Source organism: Macaca thibetana, chromosome 1, assembly GCF_024542745.1.
Source record: "Macaca thibetana thibetana isolate TM-01 chromosome 1, ASM2454274v1, whole genome shotgun sequence".
Taxonomy (NCBI): domain Eukaryota; kingdom Metazoa; phylum Chordata; class Mammalia; order Primates; family Cercopithecidae; genus Macaca; species Macaca thibetana.
This window is the reverse complement of record NC_065578.1, coordinates 158686707-158707416: the sequence shown is the minus strand read 5'-3', so window position 1 is coordinate 158707416 and position 20710 is coordinate 158686707. Positions and strand designations below refer to the sequence as shown.

General features: G+C 46.2%; 1 protein-coding gene across 6 annotated transcripts in view; it reads right to left on the bottom strand.

Moving 5' to 3' along the window:
• Positions 1-8934: 8934 nt before the first annotated feature.
• Positions 8935-20710, bottom strand: part of PIK3C2B (phosphatidylinositol-4-phosphate 3-kinase catalytic subunit type 2 beta) — a 71159-nt gene continuing 59383 nt past the window's right edge. For 5 of the 6 annotated variants that reach the window (XM_050762215.1, XM_050762241.1, XM_050762230.1 and 2 more), the window contains 9 exons: positions 20151-20307; positions 19677-19786; positions 18556-18757; positions 18016-18140; positions 16254-16371; positions 14469-14550; positions 13978-14084; positions 11924-12052; positions 8935-11351 (listed from right to left, as the gene is read on the bottom strand). In XM_050762215.1, coding sequence (XP_050618172.1) covers positions 11163-11351; positions 11924-12052; positions 13978-14084; positions 14469-14550; positions 16254-16371; positions 18016-18140; positions 18556-18757; positions 19677-19786; positions 20151-20307 — 1219 coding nt within the window. In that variant the 3' untranslated portion in view covers positions 8935-11162. Of the gene's footprint in view, positions 11352-11923; positions 12053-13977; positions 14085-14468; positions 14551-16253; positions 16372-18015; positions 18141-18555; positions 18758-19676; positions 19787-20150; positions 20308-20710 lie in introns of those variants that run through there. The other variant, XM_050762259.1, reaches the window with a different exon arrangement.

Sequence of the window (20710 nt, the reverse complement as noted above, 5' to 3'; positions counted from 1 at the left end):
CCAAGAGGACCTCAGTTTCTGTTGTTTACCCTGTATTATTATCCATACCTCTGGAAAATCTCAATCCTAAGAACTTCAGAAAATGTATTAATAATAGAGGTCAGTTTCATAATAGAGATCCAAGTAGGTAAATTTGTTACCGGAAGCCTGTTTCTTGTAAAGTGAGGCTAGTAATTCCTCTTTCAATGCGTTGGTAAGAAAACTAGGTTTTCTCAATGCCTAGCCTAGACAGAGTAGGAGCACAAAGATTAGCTAATATTCTTGTATGGTTCTGCTTCACAGTCTTCAGTTGTTTCCTCATTGCCTGCAGAATAAAGGCTCTATTCAGCCTGTCCTCCCACTGTACTCTTCCAGCCTCCTCTAGTCACTTGTCTTCATGCATGTTATATTCTAGGAACACTGGACTTACCTATACTCCTTGTTTCCGGCCTTTACTCATGCTGTTTCTCAGCCAAGAAAAGCTTCACCTTTCCTGTTATATACCTACTCATCCTTCAAGATCCAATTCAAATGTCAGCTTCTCCTTGAAGCCTTCGTTGACCTTTCCAGCCAGAATTAATGGATCCCTCACAGCATTTATATTATTCTGCTCTATTAGAGCACTTAACACATTGCATTACATATACCTATAAATGTTCTCTCTTGCTGGTCCCTGAACTCCTTGAGGGCTGTATCCAACTATCTAGCAAAGTGGTTCCCAAAGTATGGTGTGGGCACCCCTGGGGATCCTGCTTTGAAACCCTTTCAGAGAGTCCTTAAGGCCAAAAATATTTTCATAATAATTCTAAGCTTTTTTAACTCTCATTTTCTCATGCATGTACAGTGAAGTTTTCTAGAAGATACATGGTGTGTGATCTGGCAACAGAATGAATGCAAAAACAGATAGATATGAGATTCTAGCCATTTTATATTAAGCCAGATACTAAAGACATTTGGAAGAAATGTAAGACAATGCCACTTTTCTTGCTAAGCTTTTTATGTTTTGAAAAACAATTGAACATTACCAGCCTGGACAACATGGCGAAACCCTGTCTCTACAAAACATATAAAAATTAGCCAGGCATGATGGTGCACACCTATGGTCCCAGCTACTCAGGAGGCTGAGGTGGGAGGATCGCTCGAGTCTGGGAGGCAGAGGTTGCAGTGAGCCAAGATTGTACCACTGCACTGCAGCCTGGGCAACAGAGTGAGATCCTGCCTCAAAAAAAAAAAAAAAAAAAAAAAAAAAAAAAAAAAACCATGTAATTGGTTTATTATTTTTAAATGAATTTTAAATTTTTATTGTATTTTTTGTTAAAGACAGAGTTTCATATGTTGCCCAGACTGGAGTGCGATGGGTATTCACAGGGGCAATCACAGCACGCTATGGCCTTGAACTCCTGGGGTCAAGCAGTTCTCCTGCTTCAGCCTCCCAAGTAGCTGGAACAACAGGTGTACACCACCATACCCAGCCTAAATGAGCATTTTTCAGTTACTCAGTTTTGAATTCATAAATAGGAAATATTGATAGATATAAACCACATAAAGGCATAAAGTTACTTGGGGTCCTTAGTAGGTTTTTTTTTGAGACAGGATCTTGCTGTATTGCCCAGGCTGGAGTGTGGTGCCATCACGGCTCACTGCACCCTTGATCTCCCAGGCTCAAGCAGTCCTCCCACCTCAGCCTCCCAAGTTGTTGGCATGGCAGGTGTGTACCACCACATCTGTTTTTTTTTTTTCATTTTATTTTATTATTATATTTTTGAGATGGAGTCTTACTCTGTTGCCCATGCTGGAGTGCAGTGGTGCAATCTCAGCTCACTGCAAACTCCACCTCCTAGGTTCAAGCGATTCTCCTGCCTCAGCCTCCCAAGTAGCTGGGATTACAGGCACCCACCACCACGCCTGGCTAATTTTTATATTTTTTAGTAGAGATGGTTTCACCAGGTTGGCCAAGTTAGGATTTCTTTTCTTTTTAGTAGAGATGAGGTTTCGCTATGTTGCCCAGGCTGGTCTCAAACTCCTGAGCTCAAGCAATTTGCCTGCCTTGGCCTCCCAAAGTGCAGGGATTACAGGCATGAGCCAGCACACCTGGCTGGGACCCTCAATAATTTTTAAGAGTATAAACTTTTTTCTTAGACCAAAAAGTTTAAGAACCACTGAGGTAGTATGTTGACTGGTACATAATAGGCACCCAATAAATGTTTGTTGAATGAACGGAAGAGTAATAATACTTTAAAATAATGTAATCTTCCTTAAGACCAAACCTCTTGCATTCCACTGTCAACTTTGTCACCAACTGACATCACATACCCCTGAAAACAATTTCTTAAAACTTTCTTGAATGGAACTCCCCTTCCCCATGTAGTCATTGGATATATAATTTTTATTCTTCTTTATGTTAGAAGTTGATCTAGAGAGGGAAAATGCAATCATAAAGTATTTGGGCTAGACATGGTGGCTCACACCTGTAATCCTAGCACTTGGGAGGTGGGCCAACTGCTTGAGCCCAAGAGTTCAAGACCAGCCTGAGCAACATATGGCAAAACCCTGTCTCTACAAAAAATTCGCCAGGTGTGGTGGTGTGCACCTGTGTTCCCAGCCACTCGGGAGGTTGAGGTGGGAGGATCACTTGAGCCCAGGAGGTTGAGGCTGCATGAGCTGAGAACATGCCACCACACTCCAGTCTGGGTGACAGAGACCCTGTCTTGAAAGAAAAAGGGATGGAAGAAAGAAAAGAAGAGGGAGGGAGGGAGGGAGGGAAGGAAGGAAAGAAAAAGAGAAAGAGAAAGAAAGAGAAAAAAGGAAAGGAAAGGAAAGGAAGAATGGAAGGAAGGGAGGGAGGGGAAGGAAGGAAGGGAAGGAGGGAGGAGGGATGGAGGGAAAGAAAGAGAGAAAGAGAGAGAGAGAAAGGAAGAAAGAAAGAAAAAGAAGGAAGGGAAGGAAGGAAGGAAGGGAGGGAAGGGGAAGAAGGAAAGGAAAAAGGAAGGAAGGAGGAAGGAAAGAGGAAGGAAGGGAGGGAGGGAGAAGGAAGGAAGGGAAGAAAGAAAGGAAAGGAAGAACTATAGGAGGGGAGGGAAGGAGGGAAGGGAGGGGGAGAGGAGGGGAGGGAAGGGAGGAGGGAGGAGAGGAGGGGAGGGGAGGGGAAGGGAGGGGGAAGAGAGTGCACGGGGGAGGGGAGAAGGCAAGAAGGGAGGGAAAGGAAGGAACCTGAGCAACAGCCTACAGGTTTATGGAAAAAAAGTTTAAAAAATTAAAATATTTGAGAGCTGCCTCTGAGAATATGTGACTTTGCCTTGTTCGTCTCAGCTGGAAAAGTGTGACTCAGCCTTCCCAAGCCTGCGAGAGGGCAGAGGGAGGCCAGATCTGTACACAGAGATAACATGTTGCCAAGGCCGTGTGCAGGCTGGTGAAGACAAAAAGTCCTTCTGTTGGCAAGCTGACTGGCACTTTGGCCGGAAAAAATTAAAACCTCAGTTAATTGTTTATTTTAAAAGACTTTGTCAGGCTGAGGTAAAGGGTATATGGCTCTTGATTTTTTCAGAGTCACCACCAGCTCCAAAATCTGATATCCCAGTATCTCCCACTCTGGCTGCCGCCTCCTACCAATCCACACTGCCCTGATATCCCTATTCAGCTGCCAGTCAACCCCTCAGAGACCACAAACCATTGCTCTTACCACTTTTTGTGATCCATCACACTCTTCATTTCCCTCTTTACTCAGCGTGAATTTCCATGATCCAGTATTAAAACTACCCCCTTGTCCTTCTACTCCCTGGCAAAAGTCCAAGCCTAGTTAAATCCAACTACTCACTCATTCTCCACCTGCACCCTTGCAGCTAATCATTGCTTAAGAAGATCGCTCAGGCATGCTGAGTGACTCACTTCATACTTGTGATCACAAATCTCCTCGACGCCAGACACTCCCACCACAGTTCCCTAGAAGCTTTGCTTCTCCTACACTCTGAGACTGTCTCACAATACTTCTTTCTTCAAATTTCCAGCATTTCCCATAAACACACATTCTCAGTTTATGATCACACTCATACTTCAAGAAAAAAACAGATACAACTGGACATAAATCACCTCATCTTTCCCTGACCAAATCCACTGGCATTTGGACCCACATAATCTGCCTTCAATCCCTCTACAATCCAAGAAGCCTCCTGGATGCATCCCTCCATTTTTACTCAAGGAATAATTCTGACCTCTCTTATCACTTCTCCCTAGTAACATACATGTTTCTCTCACTACTAGATCATTCACATTAACATAACTTAATATCACCTATATTAAAAATAAAAAGACCACCCAGCATGGTGGCTTATGCCTGTAATCCCTACACTTTGCGGGGCCAAGGCGGGGGGCTTGAGCCAAAGAGTTCAAGACCAGACTGGACAACATAGCAAGACCTTGTCTCTACAATTTAAAAAATTCACTGGGCTTGGTGGCTCATGCCTGTAGTCCCAGCTACTCGGGAGGTTGAGGCGGGAGGACTGCTCACCACCACCCTGCAGCCTGGGTGACAAAGCGAGACTCTGTCTCAAAAAAAGTAAATAAAAAAATAATAATAAATAAAATTTAAAAACCCTTCCCTAGATATACACCCCTCCAAGCTTCTGCACCACCAGAGTGAAACCTCTCGAGAGTTGTTGGTGCTTATGGTCTCCACTTTCTCTTCACCTATACTCTCCCCAGCCTACACCAATGTGACTTTCACCCCCACCACTCATTCAGACAGCTCTTATCAACGTCACTAAGAACATTTTGCTATATTCACTCCTCTTGACTGTTAGGGGTTGAAGTGTGTCCCCCAAATGATAAAATCCTAACCCCCTTAGTACCTGTAAATGTGATCTTATTTGGAAATAAGTTCTTTGCAGATGATCAAGTTAAGATGAGGTCATTATGGTGGGCTCTAATCCAAGATGACAGCGTCCTTATAAAAAGAGGAGATTTGGACACAGACACGTGCGTGCACACGGAGAGAATGCCACAGCAATATGAAGGCAGAGATTGGGTTGATGCATATATAAGCCAAGGAATTCCAGATTGCCAGCAAACCTCCAAAAGCCAGGAGAGAAACATGGAACAGACTCTCTCACAGCCCTCACAAGGATCAACCTTGCTGACACCTTGATTTTGGACTTCCAACCTCCAGAAATACATTGCTGTTTAAGCCTCTCAGTTTGTGATACTTTGTTACCGGAGCCCCAGGAAACTGATCATACTTCTTTAGGTTGCCAGGACACCATGACCTGCTCCTCCTCCTCTGAATGTTGGCCTCAATCCACCCAAATGCCTCTCTAACCTGGGTGATCTCATCTCATTCCATGGAATTAAACACCACCTCAATGCTGATGACTTCCATATCTAAACTTCCAGACTGACTTCCCTTGGGCTTCAGATTCCATTCTGTTACTTCTCCACTTAGATTTCTATCACATATCTCAAACTTAACACAATCAGAAGTCTTGATTCAGCTCTACTGAACCTACCTCCCCACTCCCAGTAATTCCTCCAGAGGACTCTGCCTACATTCTGAGGTTCCACACTGAGGAATCATCCTCAACTCCGCTTTCCCTCAATTCTATACGCAGTCCATCAGCAAGTCCTGTCAGCTCTACCTTCAAAATATATCCAGAATTTGACCACTTTCCATCATCCCCAAGCTACCATCATTTCCCTCCTGGACTACAATAGCCTCCTCTTCTGCTTCTATTTTTGCTTCAAACAGCAGCCAGAAGAATGATCTCTTAACATAAATTAGACATTACCGGTTCTTTTGTTTGTTTTTTGAGATGGAGTCTCTCTCTGTTGCCCAGGCTAGAATGCAGTGGTGCTATCTCAGCTTACTGCAACCTCCACTTCCTGGGTTCAAGCGATTCGCCTGCCTCAGCTTCCTGAGTAGCTGGGATTACAGGCGTTCACCACCACACCTGGCTAATTTTTGTATTTTTAGTAGAGATGGGGTTTCACCAGGTTGGCCAGGCTGGTCTCGAACTCCTGACCTCAGATGATCCGCCTGCCTTGGCCTCCCAAAGTGCTGTGATTATAGCCATGAGCCACCGTGCCTGGCCCCTGCAGTTCCCTTTCTCAAAACCCCATCACCCTAAGAATAAAGCCTGAAGCTCTGATTGATTTTAACACGCAGATATCTTCTCTGAAGCCCACTCTGCCCGCCCCGCCCCTTCGCATACCACCTTATCCATATCACACTGCACTGTATTTATTTCCATGCATGCTTCCCTTGAAAGACTGAGTTCCTTGAAGACAGGATCCACACCTTTGTTGTCTGAGTAGCCACAGTACCTGACACCCCGCCTTACCCAGTGTAAGCCATTAGTGTTGTTAGTTGAATTGATCAGACACTTTAGACAAGTCCCAGCCACCAGAAAATTCTCTCCCAATTTAAAATGCTGCCTCATTTTTTCACCTTTCAAATCCAGTCTAATCTTTGCTCCTCAAATCTCAGCAAGCTGGGCTGCTTCATTTTTGCCACCTCTCTTTGAACTCAGAAATCTGGGCCCCCTGGACTGCTTTTGTTTCTTTTCTCCTTGGGCAACCCCTCTCTCTCATTCCCCACCTCTCTCATTCCCACTCCCTCAGGAGGGTTCAGATTTCTACCCCATTTGGCCAAGAAATTTCCTTCACTAAGACTCTTGGCAGACTCAAGTACTAACCTTTAAAAAGTCCAAAGGGACTTGCCCAGAACTGCAGTGATACCTCAAGATCATTTAGAAATAAAGCAGGTAACACTTCCTACTGTTTACTACTGGAAAATCCCCTGGAAGCCCCCACACAATTCCCCAGTATGAAACATGACCCCCCACTGGAGAGTTTTGGAGACTTCTGGGTACAATGCTTGAACAAGGGTCACTTCACTTCCATCCTGCACTTGGGGGGTTCACTTCTGGGCTATGGTTATGCTGTAGTGGCTTGATAGTTGCGAGGCATCTCAAGTTTCAGTTTTTTCTCCTATAAAATGGAGTTGGTTAAATATTACTAGATAGTAAACTTCTTTTTTTTTCAGACAGAGTTTCACTCTTTTTGCCCAGGCTGGAGTGCAATGGCGCGATCTCGGCTCACTGCAACCTCTGCCTCCCGGGTTCAAGCGATTCTCCTGCCTCAGCCTTCCAAGTAGCTGGGATTATAGGCGCCTGCCACCACACCCGGCTAATTTTTTGTATTTTTAGTAGAGATGGGGTTTCACTGTGTTAGCCAGGACGGTCTCAATCTCCTGACCTCGTGATCTGCCCACCTCGGCCTCCCAAAGTGCTGGGATTACAGGCATGAGCTACCGCATCCAGCCCTGGTAGGAAACCTCTTAAATGCAGAGAACTGTCTTAATTTACCTTGGTAAGCCCTAGTCTGGTACCTAGTACAGGGCCAGGATGCATTCAACACAAATGTATTTTTTTATGAATGGAGGCATGCCACTAGGTAGCACTGGTAAGAACTGTGAATGTTTGTTGACAGAATTCATGAATGAGCCATACTTACTGTCCAGGGCAGTCGTAATGGAAAATGATATCATGTATAAAAAGCACCTGAAATATCAATTAGACCTATTTAAGGGATTGTATTAAACACTGCCTAGGAGGTGTTGCACAAGGTTTGGAGTGCAACAAACCTGGGTTCAAACTCCATGACTTACTGGCTGTGTGCCCTCAGGCAAGTTACTTCATCCCTCTGAGCTTCAGTTTCTTCATCTGTAAAATGGGTAATGGTACGCACCTGATCAAGTTGTTGTGAGGATAGATTTAGCTGACATGTGAAAATGGTCAGTGCAGTGCACTGGTACATATAAAAGTTACCATTTGGTGGTATAAAAAACCACTACTAATATTTTCATCTCATCCAGCAGATGTTTCAATGTAAACATCTGAACATCAACCAATTTTTTTTTTTTGAGGTGGAGTTTCACTCTTGCTGCCCAGGCTGGAGTGCAATGGCACAATCTCAGCTCACTGCAACCTCTAGCTCCCAGGTTCAAGTGATTCTCCTGCCTCAGCCTCCTGAGTAGCTGAGATTACAGGCATGTGCCACCATGCCTGGCTAATTTTTGTATTTTTAGTAGAGACAGGGTTTCACTATGTTGGTCAAGCTGGTCTTGAACTCCTGACCTCAGGTGATCCACCCACCTCGGCCTCCCAAAGTGTTGGGATTACAGGCATGAGCCACTGTGCCCGGCCAAACATCAACCAGTCTTTAAAATGATAGTTTCAGCTGGGTGCAGTGGCTCACACCTGTAATCCCAACACTATGGGAGGACAAGGTGAGAGGATTGCTTGGACTCAGGAGTTCAAGACCAGCCTGCACAACGTAGCAAAACCTTGTCTCTTCTAAAAATTACTTTTAAAAATTATGGGAGGCTGGCTGGGTGCAGTGGCTCACGCCTGTAATCCCAGCACTTTGGGAGGCCAAGACGGGCGGATCACGAGGTCAGGAGATTGAGACCATCCTGGCTAACAGGGTGAAACCCCGTCTCTACTACAAATACAAAAAATTAGCCGGGTGTGGTGGTGGGCACCTGTAGTCCCAGCTACTCGGGAGGCTGAGGCAGGAGAATCACTTGAACTCGGGAGGCGGAGCTTGCAGTGAGCCAAGATTGCACCACTGCACTCCGGCCTGGGCGACAGAGCAAGATTCAGTCTCAAAAAAAAAAAAAAAAAAAAAAATTATGGGAGGCTGAGGCAGGTGGATCACTTGAGCCCAGGAGTTCAACACCAGCCTGGGAAACATGGCAAAACCCTGTCTCTACAAAGAATAAAAAAAATTAGCCAGGCATGGTGATGTGCACCTGTGGTCCCAGCTACTGGGAAGGCTGAGGTGGGAGGATGGATGGAGTCCAGGAGGTGGAGGTTGCAGTGAGCCTAGATCTCACCACTGCACTCCAAGCCTGGGCGACTGAGAGAGACCCTGTGTCAAAAAAATAAATAAAATTATCATTTCTTTTTTTTCTCAAATGTCATTTATTAGAAAATACAATTCCCAAGCAAGGAGATACAAGGGACTCTGGGAAGTGGGAAGTAAACAGTACACAGATCTCTTTAAATCAGGAGCATACAGGGTCATAATAAAATGAGCTACAGGCACAGAGCCAGTAACACATTTATGGTCCGTTCATCTGGAAAAGTTTCACCACCCACTCCCCACTCCCCTTCCCCCCACCGGAAGCAGCCAGCTTTATCCTTGACATTTTAATTTTAGAGAAAATTTAAACTTCCGTGCTGCCCTGTGGCTTCAGTCAATGGAGCTTCTTTCTCCAGTTATGGAATGAGTCAGCAAAACGGGGAGTTTCTGATCCTTGGAATTAGGGAGGGACAGTTTACAGAATGTCCTCATTTCACTCTTTTCCCAATCATGGGAAATATCCAGCCGCTTCTGGTTTTAAAAGTTAATATCAAATTCCAAGTCCCTCCCTCTTTTTGGCAAGGAAGACAACCCTTTGGAGTGAAACACAAAAGAGCAAATGTAAAATCCATCTGGGGCCGGGCGTGGTGGCTCACACCTGTAATCCCAGCACTTTGGGAGGCCGAGGCAGGCAGATCACGAGGTCAAGAGATCGAGACCAGCCTGGCCAACATGGTGAAACCCCATCTCTACTAAAAATACAAAAAAATTAGCTGGGCGTGGTGGTGCATGCCTGTATTCCAAGGTACTTAGGAGGCTGGGGTAGGAGAATCGCTTGAACCTGGGAGGCAGAGGTTGCAGTGAGCCGAGATCATGCCACTGCACTCCAGCCTGGTGACAGAGCGAGACTCTGTCTCCAAAAAAAATTAAAAAAAAAAAAAAACACCATCTGGTAGGGAATAAAGAATATGAAGAGATAAGAGACTCAGTCTCAGTCTCTCCCTTTGGGCTCCTGAGCTTAGCTCCAGGGGAATAATCACCACTCCAATCCAGCCTCCTACTGACCAAAGAAAAATCATGGGGCAAACAATAACAGTTTTGATGGAATCCCCCACCCCATGCCCCTTTCCTTCAGATAGGGCATCCCTTTGGCTCCAGACTAAATAAGTTTATGGCCCCACAGAATGAGGAAAAGTCTCATAAAAAGGGTGACAGAAATGGAGTTTGGGAAGGAATCAGCACAGCAGAAAGAAGTGGGGAGTGATGGATGGTGAATGCTTTCCAGAGGCTACCTAGCAAGCAGTCACAGTGGCATCTGCAGCCCAGGGACCTCTTCCTAGGGCCAAGATGCTCTTGGGTGAAACTACATCTAAGGACTAAGTCAGCATTTTGTCCCACCAGAGAGAAATGAAGGGAGAGACCTATGGGGAAGCACCCCCAGCCTATTCATAGAGACCAGCTGACCCCCAGAAGGGCCGGGAGAATGAAGGGGCAAGGAGTAGAAAATGGTATTCAGGGCAAGTCCTAATAAAGTAGGGAAGACAAAAGGAAAAGTCCCCCAAAAAGAGCATGGGTCCCTGAATACGGGTCCTTGGCAGAACCCCAATACGGAAGGCCCTTCCTTACACATGTAGGTATCACAGCGCTCTCCTTTGGAGGCAAAATCAGAAAGGCCCAGTGGCGCAAGCCTCAGTCCAGCACAGGCAGCCCTCCCCAGCCTGCCCCAACCTGTCCTTAGAGAGGGCTCTGGCCGAAGACCCACTGGGCCCCTCCCCTAATAGTTCCTATAGCTAGAAAACAAAACAACAACAACAAAAAAAAAAAAACCTAGGGGAAAGTCCAATAAGAACCTTAATCATACAAAAAGTCCAAATAGTCTTCCTCTCTTGCCTTCTGGGGCATAGGTATGTCCCTTCTCGCAAGGCTTCCTGTCCCAGTTAGGACAACATCACTATTTCATTTTTTAAAAATAAAAATAAAGATATCTGCCCACCCACCCCCAAAATGCTACTTCATACAGCCCACCCCACACACTCCCCAAACCAAGCATTGCTCCCTTGACACAAGGTAAACTTAAAACTTTGCTGCAACCTCACAGCCTCCAAAGGGCTGCTCATCACAACCAACCCAGTTCAGTCTCCAGAGGAAGAGACAGCAGAGCATGTCTTACTCTCCCTGCTTCCTACTACAGAGGCCAGAATCACCTGGACCGAGCAGGGGGCCCGCCCAGGGCCCTGGCCCTTCACAAGGAAGAGTCTCGCAGGGGAGAGTCCTCTCCTCCAGCTCCCACCACCAGCCTGGGATCCTGGGTACTGGCTCTGCTGGGCTCACAAGGTGCCATGGCTTCGAGATCCCAATGCAAACCAGCCGGTCTTCTCCTGAGCCAGGTCCAGCTCTCGCAGGCGGATGTTCACCTCACCGAGGAGGACGTTCTCCCAGAATCCCTGCTCACTCAGCACACTCAGCTGGAGCTCCCGCTGCTGCAGGTCTCCCTTGGGGATCCCATCATATACCAACTGCAAACAGAGATGGGGGAGGGAAGTGGTGAGAGAAGGAACAAGAAGAATCCAGAGGGAACCTGAGAGAGAGAGATGGTAAAGTCTGTTGGGGGTTGATCCAGCTGAGGCTAGCACTGACCCTGCAGACTCCCAGGTCATAGAGAAGGTACACAAGGTACACAGACTCCAAGGGAAGCATTAATGAACTCTGTTCTTTGCTCAGAGTTCAAGCCGGTGAGGGCTTTGTATTGGGGCCACTGCTCATTTTCAGCACAGGACCAGCAGGCTTCTCCTTCCCACAGGATAGGGCCAGACCCCAGCCATGAAATCCCAGCCCAAAAGGGCTGGCAAACTTTTTATGTAAGGGGACAGACAGTAAATATTTTTAGGCTTGATAAGCCACATGGTCTATGTTACAACTACTCAATCCTGCCATTGCAACATGAAAGCAGCCACAGGCAAAACCTAAATCAGAAAGTACAGCTGTGTCCTTCATACGACGTCTTAATACGGTCTTCAATATGACTTTAGCTAGGAGAAGAGGCGCAGGTTGCCAACCCCTGCCCTACCCCACCATTTTCCCCACCCACCATCTCATTGTAGGTAGGATTGCAGGTTTTCCGGGCCACTTTGGTTTTCCTCTTAGTGGTTTTCTGAGGGTCAGGAAGGAGGTAAATTTTCACATAGGGGTCAGGGTCATTTCCATCCTGGAGCAGTTGCTACAACAGAATGAGAACCAAAAAATGTTAAGATTTTTATCATCTGTCTCTTCATCACCATTCCTGTGATCACACTCTGATCCAGACTCTCATCTGCCATCTGGCGTCTTGCAATGCACTAGTTTATTTGTCTGCTTTCAAGCTCACTCCATTCTGATAAAAATATCTACCGTGATAACATTGTGTCCTATTAAAACATCAATTGATTTGTCTATGATATCAAGTCTATACTTTTTATCCAAATCCTCGGGACATCCCATAATGTGCTCTGTTTTGAGTGAAACATCATGTTCCCAGGTATCTTCCTGCCATATCTACTATCCTTGTCTATTTTGTCATTTGGTCCACTTAACCCCTAAGAGGTAGAGATATGAGTCAGAGAGATTGAGTTGCTTGCTCAAGGGCAGCCAACTAGTGATACACCCAGCCTGATCCTTTTAAAACCTAAGTCAGATCATGTCACGCCTCTGCTCAAAACCCATCTCATTCAGGGAAAAGGCCAGGGTTCTTACTATCGGGGTAAGGTGCTGGTCCATCATACCCTCTCCAACCTCATCATCCACTCCTCTCGACTTTGCTCCATCGGCTTCAGCCACTGGCCCCTTGCTGTTTCTGACGGGCCCCTTGCTGTTTCTGACGCACCCCTGGCAGGCTCCCAGCTTTGGGCTGTTGGATCTAACTGCTCCCTTTGCCTGGGACAGTCTGCCCTCAGATGCATAAACATGGCTCCCTCCCTCACCTTCTCCAGCTTGCTAAGACACCTCCTCAGCAATGAGGCCTTCCCTGACCACTGCAAATTCCACTCCCTTCATTCCATCCTAGCATTCCTTCTCTGCTTTATTTTTTGCCATAGCTCTTACTACCATTTTCTATGCCATATATTTTACTTATCTGCCTGTCTGCCCTTTCCAACTAGAATGGAAGCCCCCTGAGGGCAAGGATTTTGTTTTGTTTTTCCCCACACCCAGAGCTAATGTATCAGTATACAGCAGGCACTCAAACATTTATTGAATGAAGAATACATGGATGAATTTTCATGCTCCTCCTGCCATATCCCACTGCCCCAACCTACACAAAATGCCTAACATAGGATACAGCACAATGCAAGTATTCAAGTTCCCTTCCTGGCTGGGTATGGGGGCTCACACCTGTAATCCCTGCACTTTGGGAAGCTGAGGTGGGTGGATCACCTGAAGTCAGGCATTTGAGACCAGTCTAGCTAACATGATGAAACCCGATCTCTAATTTAAAAAAATACAAAAATTAGCCAGGTGTAGTGGCATGTCCCTGTAGTCCCAGTTACTCAGGCTGAGGCAGGAAAATCGCTCAAACCCAGGAGGTTGCAGTAAGCCAAGATCGCGCCACTGCACTCCAGCCTGGGTGACAGAGCAAAACTCCATCTCAAAAAAAAAAAAAAAGTTCCCTTCCTCTTCTAGTCACAATGTTCTTAGAACTCATACCAAAAATTTAGTCATTATATACTGCCTTGATCATGTTCAAAGGATGTCACGTGGCTGCTGAATCATTATAGCCAGGTAGTGAGCCCCTTGGGCCTCTCCCTTATGATAATTACGATAATAATCATTATTCTAATAAAACCAGGCATGGTGTTAAGTATTCCACAAGCATTATCTCATTTAATCCCCATAATGACTCTATGAGGTAGGTGCTAACATTTTCCTCATTCTAATGAGGCTCAGAATGATTAGGTTACTTGTCAAAGACCACAGCTACAAAAAGCTGTATCATGTATTGCCTGGTCAAACCATAGGCTTGCTATGGTTATAGGTCCATGGTGGATGCTCAATAGACTGTGGTGGTTACCCGTATGACATGGGGCAGAGAAGGTCTGCCCAGACAAAAAAGTAGCTCAAGAAAGATTAAAAAAGAAAAAAAAAAAAAATCAGGGCTGTGCAGGCACTTACCAAGCCCCGAATATGCATCACCATAATGAAGAGTTTATTGTTTTTGTAGGAGATGGACAGCTTCACCTCCCCTCCCACCTTTCCGACGGGCCGGGCCCACGTGCCATCTGTAGGGACAAACGAAACCAAGAAGGGTCAAGAGGCCAGGCAGGGGTTTCTGTTTTCTTTCTGAGCCCCCTTGCCCCAGCCTCTCCACGTCAGGTTCCTGATACTCATGAGGCATCTACATAAGTGTAGTCTGAATGTGATTAGAGTTAACTGGGTTGGGATGGGTCTGAGGATACAATCAACTGAATATCCACCCTGTGGGGAACCCAGGTAAGGAGCTATGGATCCCCCAGCCTGAGTGGGAAACTGGATTCCCTGGAGAGTAAGAAAAGGAACAGGAGGCAAGTTAAGGAGAGCGAACTGAGAAGAGGTTGGGGCAGAAACAGTTACCCTTGGGGTAGTTCAGAGGAGTTGGCAGGAAGGTCTCAGAGAAGATACTGTACCTGAGGACTTAGGAGCTGAGCTGGTGCCCATAGCCTTCTCATCCCGAGGCAGTGGGTGGAAGAAGGTGTACACCAAATCACACTGGAACAGAATCAGAAACAGGGCCATTCTTCAATAAGACAATGGCCCAATACAAAAAGGAAGGGGACTGTTCCAGATGTAAAAAGACTTAGGAAATATAACAACCAACAACATGCAGTTCTTATGTGGATTATAGCTCTAACAAGCCAACAGTAAAAGGAATTTGGGGGATGATAGGGAAATTCTGAATATGGACTATGTACTGGATAATATAATAATACTGTAGTTATGTTAAAAATGAGGCTTTATTGTTTAGAGATGCATACTATTTCGGGGGTACAGTATTACGATGTCTGTAATTTACTTTTTTGTTTGTTTGTTTGTTTGAGATGGAGTCTTGCTCTGACGCCCAGGCTGCAGTGCAGTGGCGCAATCTTAGCTCACTGCAACCTCAGCCTCCTAAGTAGATGAGATTACAGGCGTTCGCCACCACGCCCAGCTAATGTTTGTATTTTTAGTAGAGACATGTCGGCTGGTCTCAAATTCCTAACAGCAGGTGATCCACCTGCCTCAGCCTCCCAAAGTGCTAAGATTACAGGCATGAGCCACTGCACCCAGCCTGTAATTTATTTTAAAATATTTCCTAAAAAAGAGATGAAACAAATATAGCAAAATGTTAACTGTTTAGGTGATAGATATAGAGGTGCTAATTATATTGTTTCTCTACTTTTCTGCATGTTTTAAAGTTTTAATACTAAAAAGTTTAAAAAGAAAAAACAGGCTGAGTGCAGTGGTTCATGCCTGTAATTCCAGCATTTTGGGAGGCTGAGGCCAGAAGATTGCTTGAGCTCAGAGTCTGCAACCAGCCTGGTAACACAGTGAAACCCTATCTTTACAAAAAAATACAAAAACTAGCGGGGTGTGGTGGCCCATGCCTATAGTCCCAGCTACTCAGGAGGCTAAGGTGGGAGGATCACTTGAGCCTGGGAGGTCAAGGCTGCAGTGAGCTGTGATTGTGCCACCGCACTCCAGACTGAATGACAGGGCAAGATCCTGTCTCAAAAAACAAACAAACAAACTGTGTGAAAATACTCACTTGAACATTAATACTGGGGGGAAAAAAAGACATACTCTAAATATCTTCCAAAAATAAAATGGTTAAGAATATGGTACTGCAAGTTGGTGTTTGGGGGAGCAGATATTGAAAGTTATAGCATATGCATACTATAAACGCTAAGGAAAAAAAAGCTCAGAATCTAGAGTTATACTTAAGCTATGACCACTATAAAACTGTAAATATCATGCTTGCATATGGACAAATAGGAAGGAAACATGGACAATAGGGTCAGATGATTTGTTAAAGTATTTAATAATAGGATTCCTCATGACTTTGTTAGGGCCATTATAATACTACTTATTTTAAAACAAAATCTAGGTTGATAATACATACTCAACCTGCTCAAAAAATTTTTTCCTCAAGGAGGAGCCTTCCTTTCTGAGGCTCTGCTCATTCTCATCACTTTCAGACCATGTGCCTGGATGCATTCACATTTCTGTTTAATTGCATTTCTGTGCATAACCCTGTGAGGCTGGACCCACCCGCCTCCTGTCTTCTGCAGACTAGAGCACTGGTCATTCAGCCCACAGACCCCGAAGTCCCGAGTCCTGTTCCTGACTCCTAGTGGCTCTGGATGCTTCCACCCCTGCCTCCCCAACCACCCCCACCAGCCTGGACAGCCAGGAGGAGAGGCAAGCCCACCCACCTCGGCCACCTCAGGGGCTGCATGGATCAAGTGCCAGATGTAACCGTTTAGCTCCTCCCTCCGCCGCTCGGCCACCACCTCTCCCCGGGAGCGGCTGATCACGAAGCGACTAGGGAAGCTGGTGTGGCAGCGTAGGCAGCAGGGATGCAGGAGGTGAAGATGAGGAAAGAAAATGGACACAATGGGCTTTTTTCACACATTTCATTTGCATTTCCAGTCCCCTGGCACCCATTTCCCAGAAGCCTTCATTTCTAGGGACCCTCACAATTCCTCCTGTGCTGCACATCTGTGCCCAGGTCTGACACCTGCTCAGCATCTTACACCTACATTTCCAAGGGCCCCAGACAAGAAAACCAAGCAGCTGGCCAGAGTCCTGTGGCTCCCCAGAAATGCCTTGGGAGCCCTCAGTTTCTCCCATCAAAGTAAAAATCCTTTTTTTTTTTTTTTTTTTTTTTTTTGAGATGGAGTCTTGCTCTGTTGCCCAGGCTGGAGTACAGTGGTGCAATCTCGGCTGACTGCAACCTCCACCACCCGGGTTCAAGCGATTCTCCTGCCTCAGCCTCCCCAGTAGCTGGGATTACAGGCACGCACGATTGCGCCCAGCTAATTTTTGTATTTTTAGTAGAGGGGGGTTTCACCATGTTGGCCAGGTTGGTCTCAAACTCCTTAGCTCATGATCTGCCCGCCTCTGCCTGCCAAAGTGCTGGGATTATGGGTGTGAGCCACCGCACCCAGCCAAAAAATTCATTTAAAAAGTTGTATGTATGTCTTGAGACTGAGTCTCGCTTTGTCGCCCAGGCTGGAGTACAGTCACGTAATCTCAGCTCACTGCAACCTGTGCCTCCTGGGTTCAAGCAGTTCTCCTGCCTCAGCCTCCTGAGTAGCTGGGATTATAAAAGCATGCCACCACGCTAATTTTTGTATTTTTAGTAGAGATGGGGTTTCACCATGTTGGCCAGGCTGCTCTCGAACTCCTGACCTCAGGCAATCTGCCCACCTCGGCCTCCCAAAGTGCTGGGATTACAGGCATGAGCCACTGCACCCAGCCTGAAAAGTAGTTTTTTAAAAAATTGCAGTAAAATACATATAACATAAAATTTGCCATCTTAACCATTTTTAAGTGTACAGTTCTGTGGAATTAACCATATTCACATTGTTGTGCAACCATCGCCACTATCCAATTTCATAGCTCTTTTCATCTTGCAAAACTGAAGCTCTGTATCCATTAAACAACCACACCTCCCTCCCCTCAGACCTGGGCAACTAGCTTTCTACTTTCTGTCTCTAGGAATCTGACTACTCCAGGTAACTCCGATAAGTGGAATCACGCCGTTTTCGTCTTTTTGTGACTGGCTTATTTCACTTAGCAGAATGTCCTCAAGGTCCATCCACGTTGTTACCCATGTCGAAATTTCCCTCCATTTTAAATGCTGAATAATATCCCACTGTATGTACATATGACATTTTGCTTATCCATTTGAAAAATGGTGTAACTCTTTAAAAAATTAGAAATTTTGAAACATCAAATTCACCATGCCTTCCCTTCTGGTCAGGGGGCCCGGAGTGAGAGCTCTTGCGTGCAAGGAGAGCTTGGCCAGCAGGGGGAGCACTTGTCATCAAACTCCATACCAGGCCAAGCAAAGCAGGCAGATCTTTAGTCCAAAAGGGTATTTTCTGCCCCTGCAGTCCTGCCCAACTCCCATCCCGTATCCTTTCCCCCTCCCCCGCATCCCTCTGTGCAGATGGTAAAGGGGGCAGCTACCTGGGCAAGTGGGAAGAAGGGAAGAGCAGCCGCAGCTTATTGTGTAATTCCTGGAACTCCTCAAAGGTCCGCTGGATATAGGTGGCCTCGTGAGTGTTCTCTCGCATCACCTTTACCACATATATCTGCAAAGGTCCAGATCTTAGGGTGTACCTGCCGAGCACTCTGCACCCAGTGAAGGGGGTAGGAAAGGTCTGGAAGTGTATGTATGTGCTGAGGGGAGGGGCACGTTCCAGAAGGAAGAGGGCAAGAGTCTCTCCAGTGGAGACAGATGATAGCACATACACAGGAATCTAAAAGCAGACTTCCCACATATGTCGCCAGGATCCTTGACTCAGAGGGAATAACCATTCAATTCAGTTCCCCAATTCTAGGCAGGTCACGTGAGCAAAGGAGAGGGAAGTGGTCCAGGACTGCTCCCAGCACAGGACGCTTGGTCAACTCCTGTGCCCACTGTGCAAATGTGAAAAAAGTCAGGACCCCAATAAACTAGGGTCAGCAGAGAGCAAGAAAGGGGGTCAGATTGGAGAAAACACTTACATAGCCTTTGTTGGGGTGGAAGATTTTCTCATGGCGGCAGAGGAAAACATCACTGATTCGGCCAGAGCTCTTGAGAGTGTGTGTTCGGGAGGCAAAGGAGAGGGTCAGCCGGTCATCTGAGCCCGTGAACTTCATCTGAGCCAGATTATGGATGAAAAAATTGAGCTTTGTGGCTACACTGCCCAGGCTGGACTCAATCAACCTGGCAGGAGGATGAGAAAAGAGGATATAACTATGAACCCAAATTCCTGCTGCCTCGACAGGGGTGTTCCAAGGAATATTCCTGACTACTGAGACTAACAATCAGCTCAGCTCAGACAAACCATTTTTCTGTGTCATATCCCCATAAAGCAAATGATTGGCACACAATTATCTCATGCAATTTGCTCATGTGAACCCTAGGGTCTTATCTCCTCCCCTGGCTGCCCACCTGAGCCAAAGACCATCAAACCAAGGTAGAAAGGAACTAGGAACCCTGTGTAAATGTCTAAATATCATGGTCAAAAAATTTCAAGGTTCAGTACAATAGAACCTCACCAAGCACTGTTGAATCTAGAGATTTCAATTCAGAGGGAGAGGTCCTGTGTTAGGAGACCTAACAGAGAAAGTTTAATTCTCTGAGTTCCAAAAAGAGTGGAGAACATTATCTGCGTGGACAACATTTTGTAGGCATTCATAGATAAACGCATCCTTGCTCTCACACACAGCGTGCCTAAAAACATTGTCAAATATAATGAAACTGAATCATGGAACTCTACATTTTGGCAAGGGGGAAGGGTCTGACCCAGAAAGTTAAAAATTATTACAAAAGCCACATTATACATTGCCCCACAGACAAAATATTTGACTGGGACCTGGTGAGAATGTAGATAAGAGTGATGGCAAATACTCTTGTGTGCAAAGGGTAGCATCAAAACACAGATGGGAAACCAAGGCTGAGAGAAGCAAAATGATTTACCTAAATCACGGGCAAAGTTGGGACAATATATCCACGTGGTCAGTTCTAGGCTCTAGCATCTGAGCTAAGCCTTTTACCTTTCCCCAGTCTTCCTCCTGCCAATCCAGTGGGCTGGGAATTACTCAGGGTGGGCAGTGCTGATTCACTTAGGGAATCATGTTACCTAGTGAAGTAGGTAGTGGCATTGGCCTCTGTGTCCTGAGGCCTCAGGGCATCGTACACATACTTGAGGTCCTCCAGGTCTGAGAGCTCAGGGATCCCACAGGACAACATCTAGAAGGAGCAGAAAGAAGAAGAGAGGGTGCCTGTAACAACAGAGAGTTCTTGCTGCTTCACCACCCTTAGGCAAGGTTTTCTACAGCTAGGCTCCCTAACCCTTCTAGAGGGTGGTAGACAGATGCTGTGGGCAGTGGCTGGAGGGCCACAGGAACTGAGGGGCTGGAGCAGGGAGTCAGACACCTACACAGACATCATTGTCCTCAGGTAGTCTGGGTCCCTGCCTTTATCTAGAGCAGGCAGGTATTCAGTTGGGGCTCAGAGAGGTAAATCTCTAGAAATCCTCTGCAGCAAGACAGGGAAGTCTGAAAGATGGTGCCAGGTAATAAGAAGGTGTTCGGAAAGGGATGGAGCTCCTCACCAGGCCCAGAAGGTTGAGGAAGAGGTGGGTGTGCTTGCGAATGAGGTTGTAGGCTTGGCAGCAAAGGTCAACAAAATCATGGAAGCGGCTGGAAGGCTTGTCACCCCCGTTGATGACATACGCCATGTCCGAGGTGAAGACAAAGGGGGCACGGTCCCTGAGCCAAGGGGAACATACAGGTAGAAGGTCAACATGGAGGAGGAAGCCCACCATATGGGCTGCATCAGGGGTCAGTTTCCCTCATCCCTGATCACATGGACACACTGGATAGATGGGGCTCTAACTTTTTCTTTGTTCCTTTCCTACCTTAATCTTAAAAGATCTCTATATCCTTCATTGGTTCCTTATCTGTGAGCTGGCAATGTTTTTTTCTGGAGATCTGATTGCGTTCCTTTTTGCTACAGTTTGGGTTCATTTCCCTTTGTTCAGGCCTTGGTAGGGAAGAACAGCTGGTCCCCACATTCTTCTGCAAGGCCCTGCAAGGACTTGACCTCTTTATCAGTCTTCTCTCCTCCAATGCTGCTCAGCCCTGGGACCATGAACTGAGGCCCAGCTGCTTC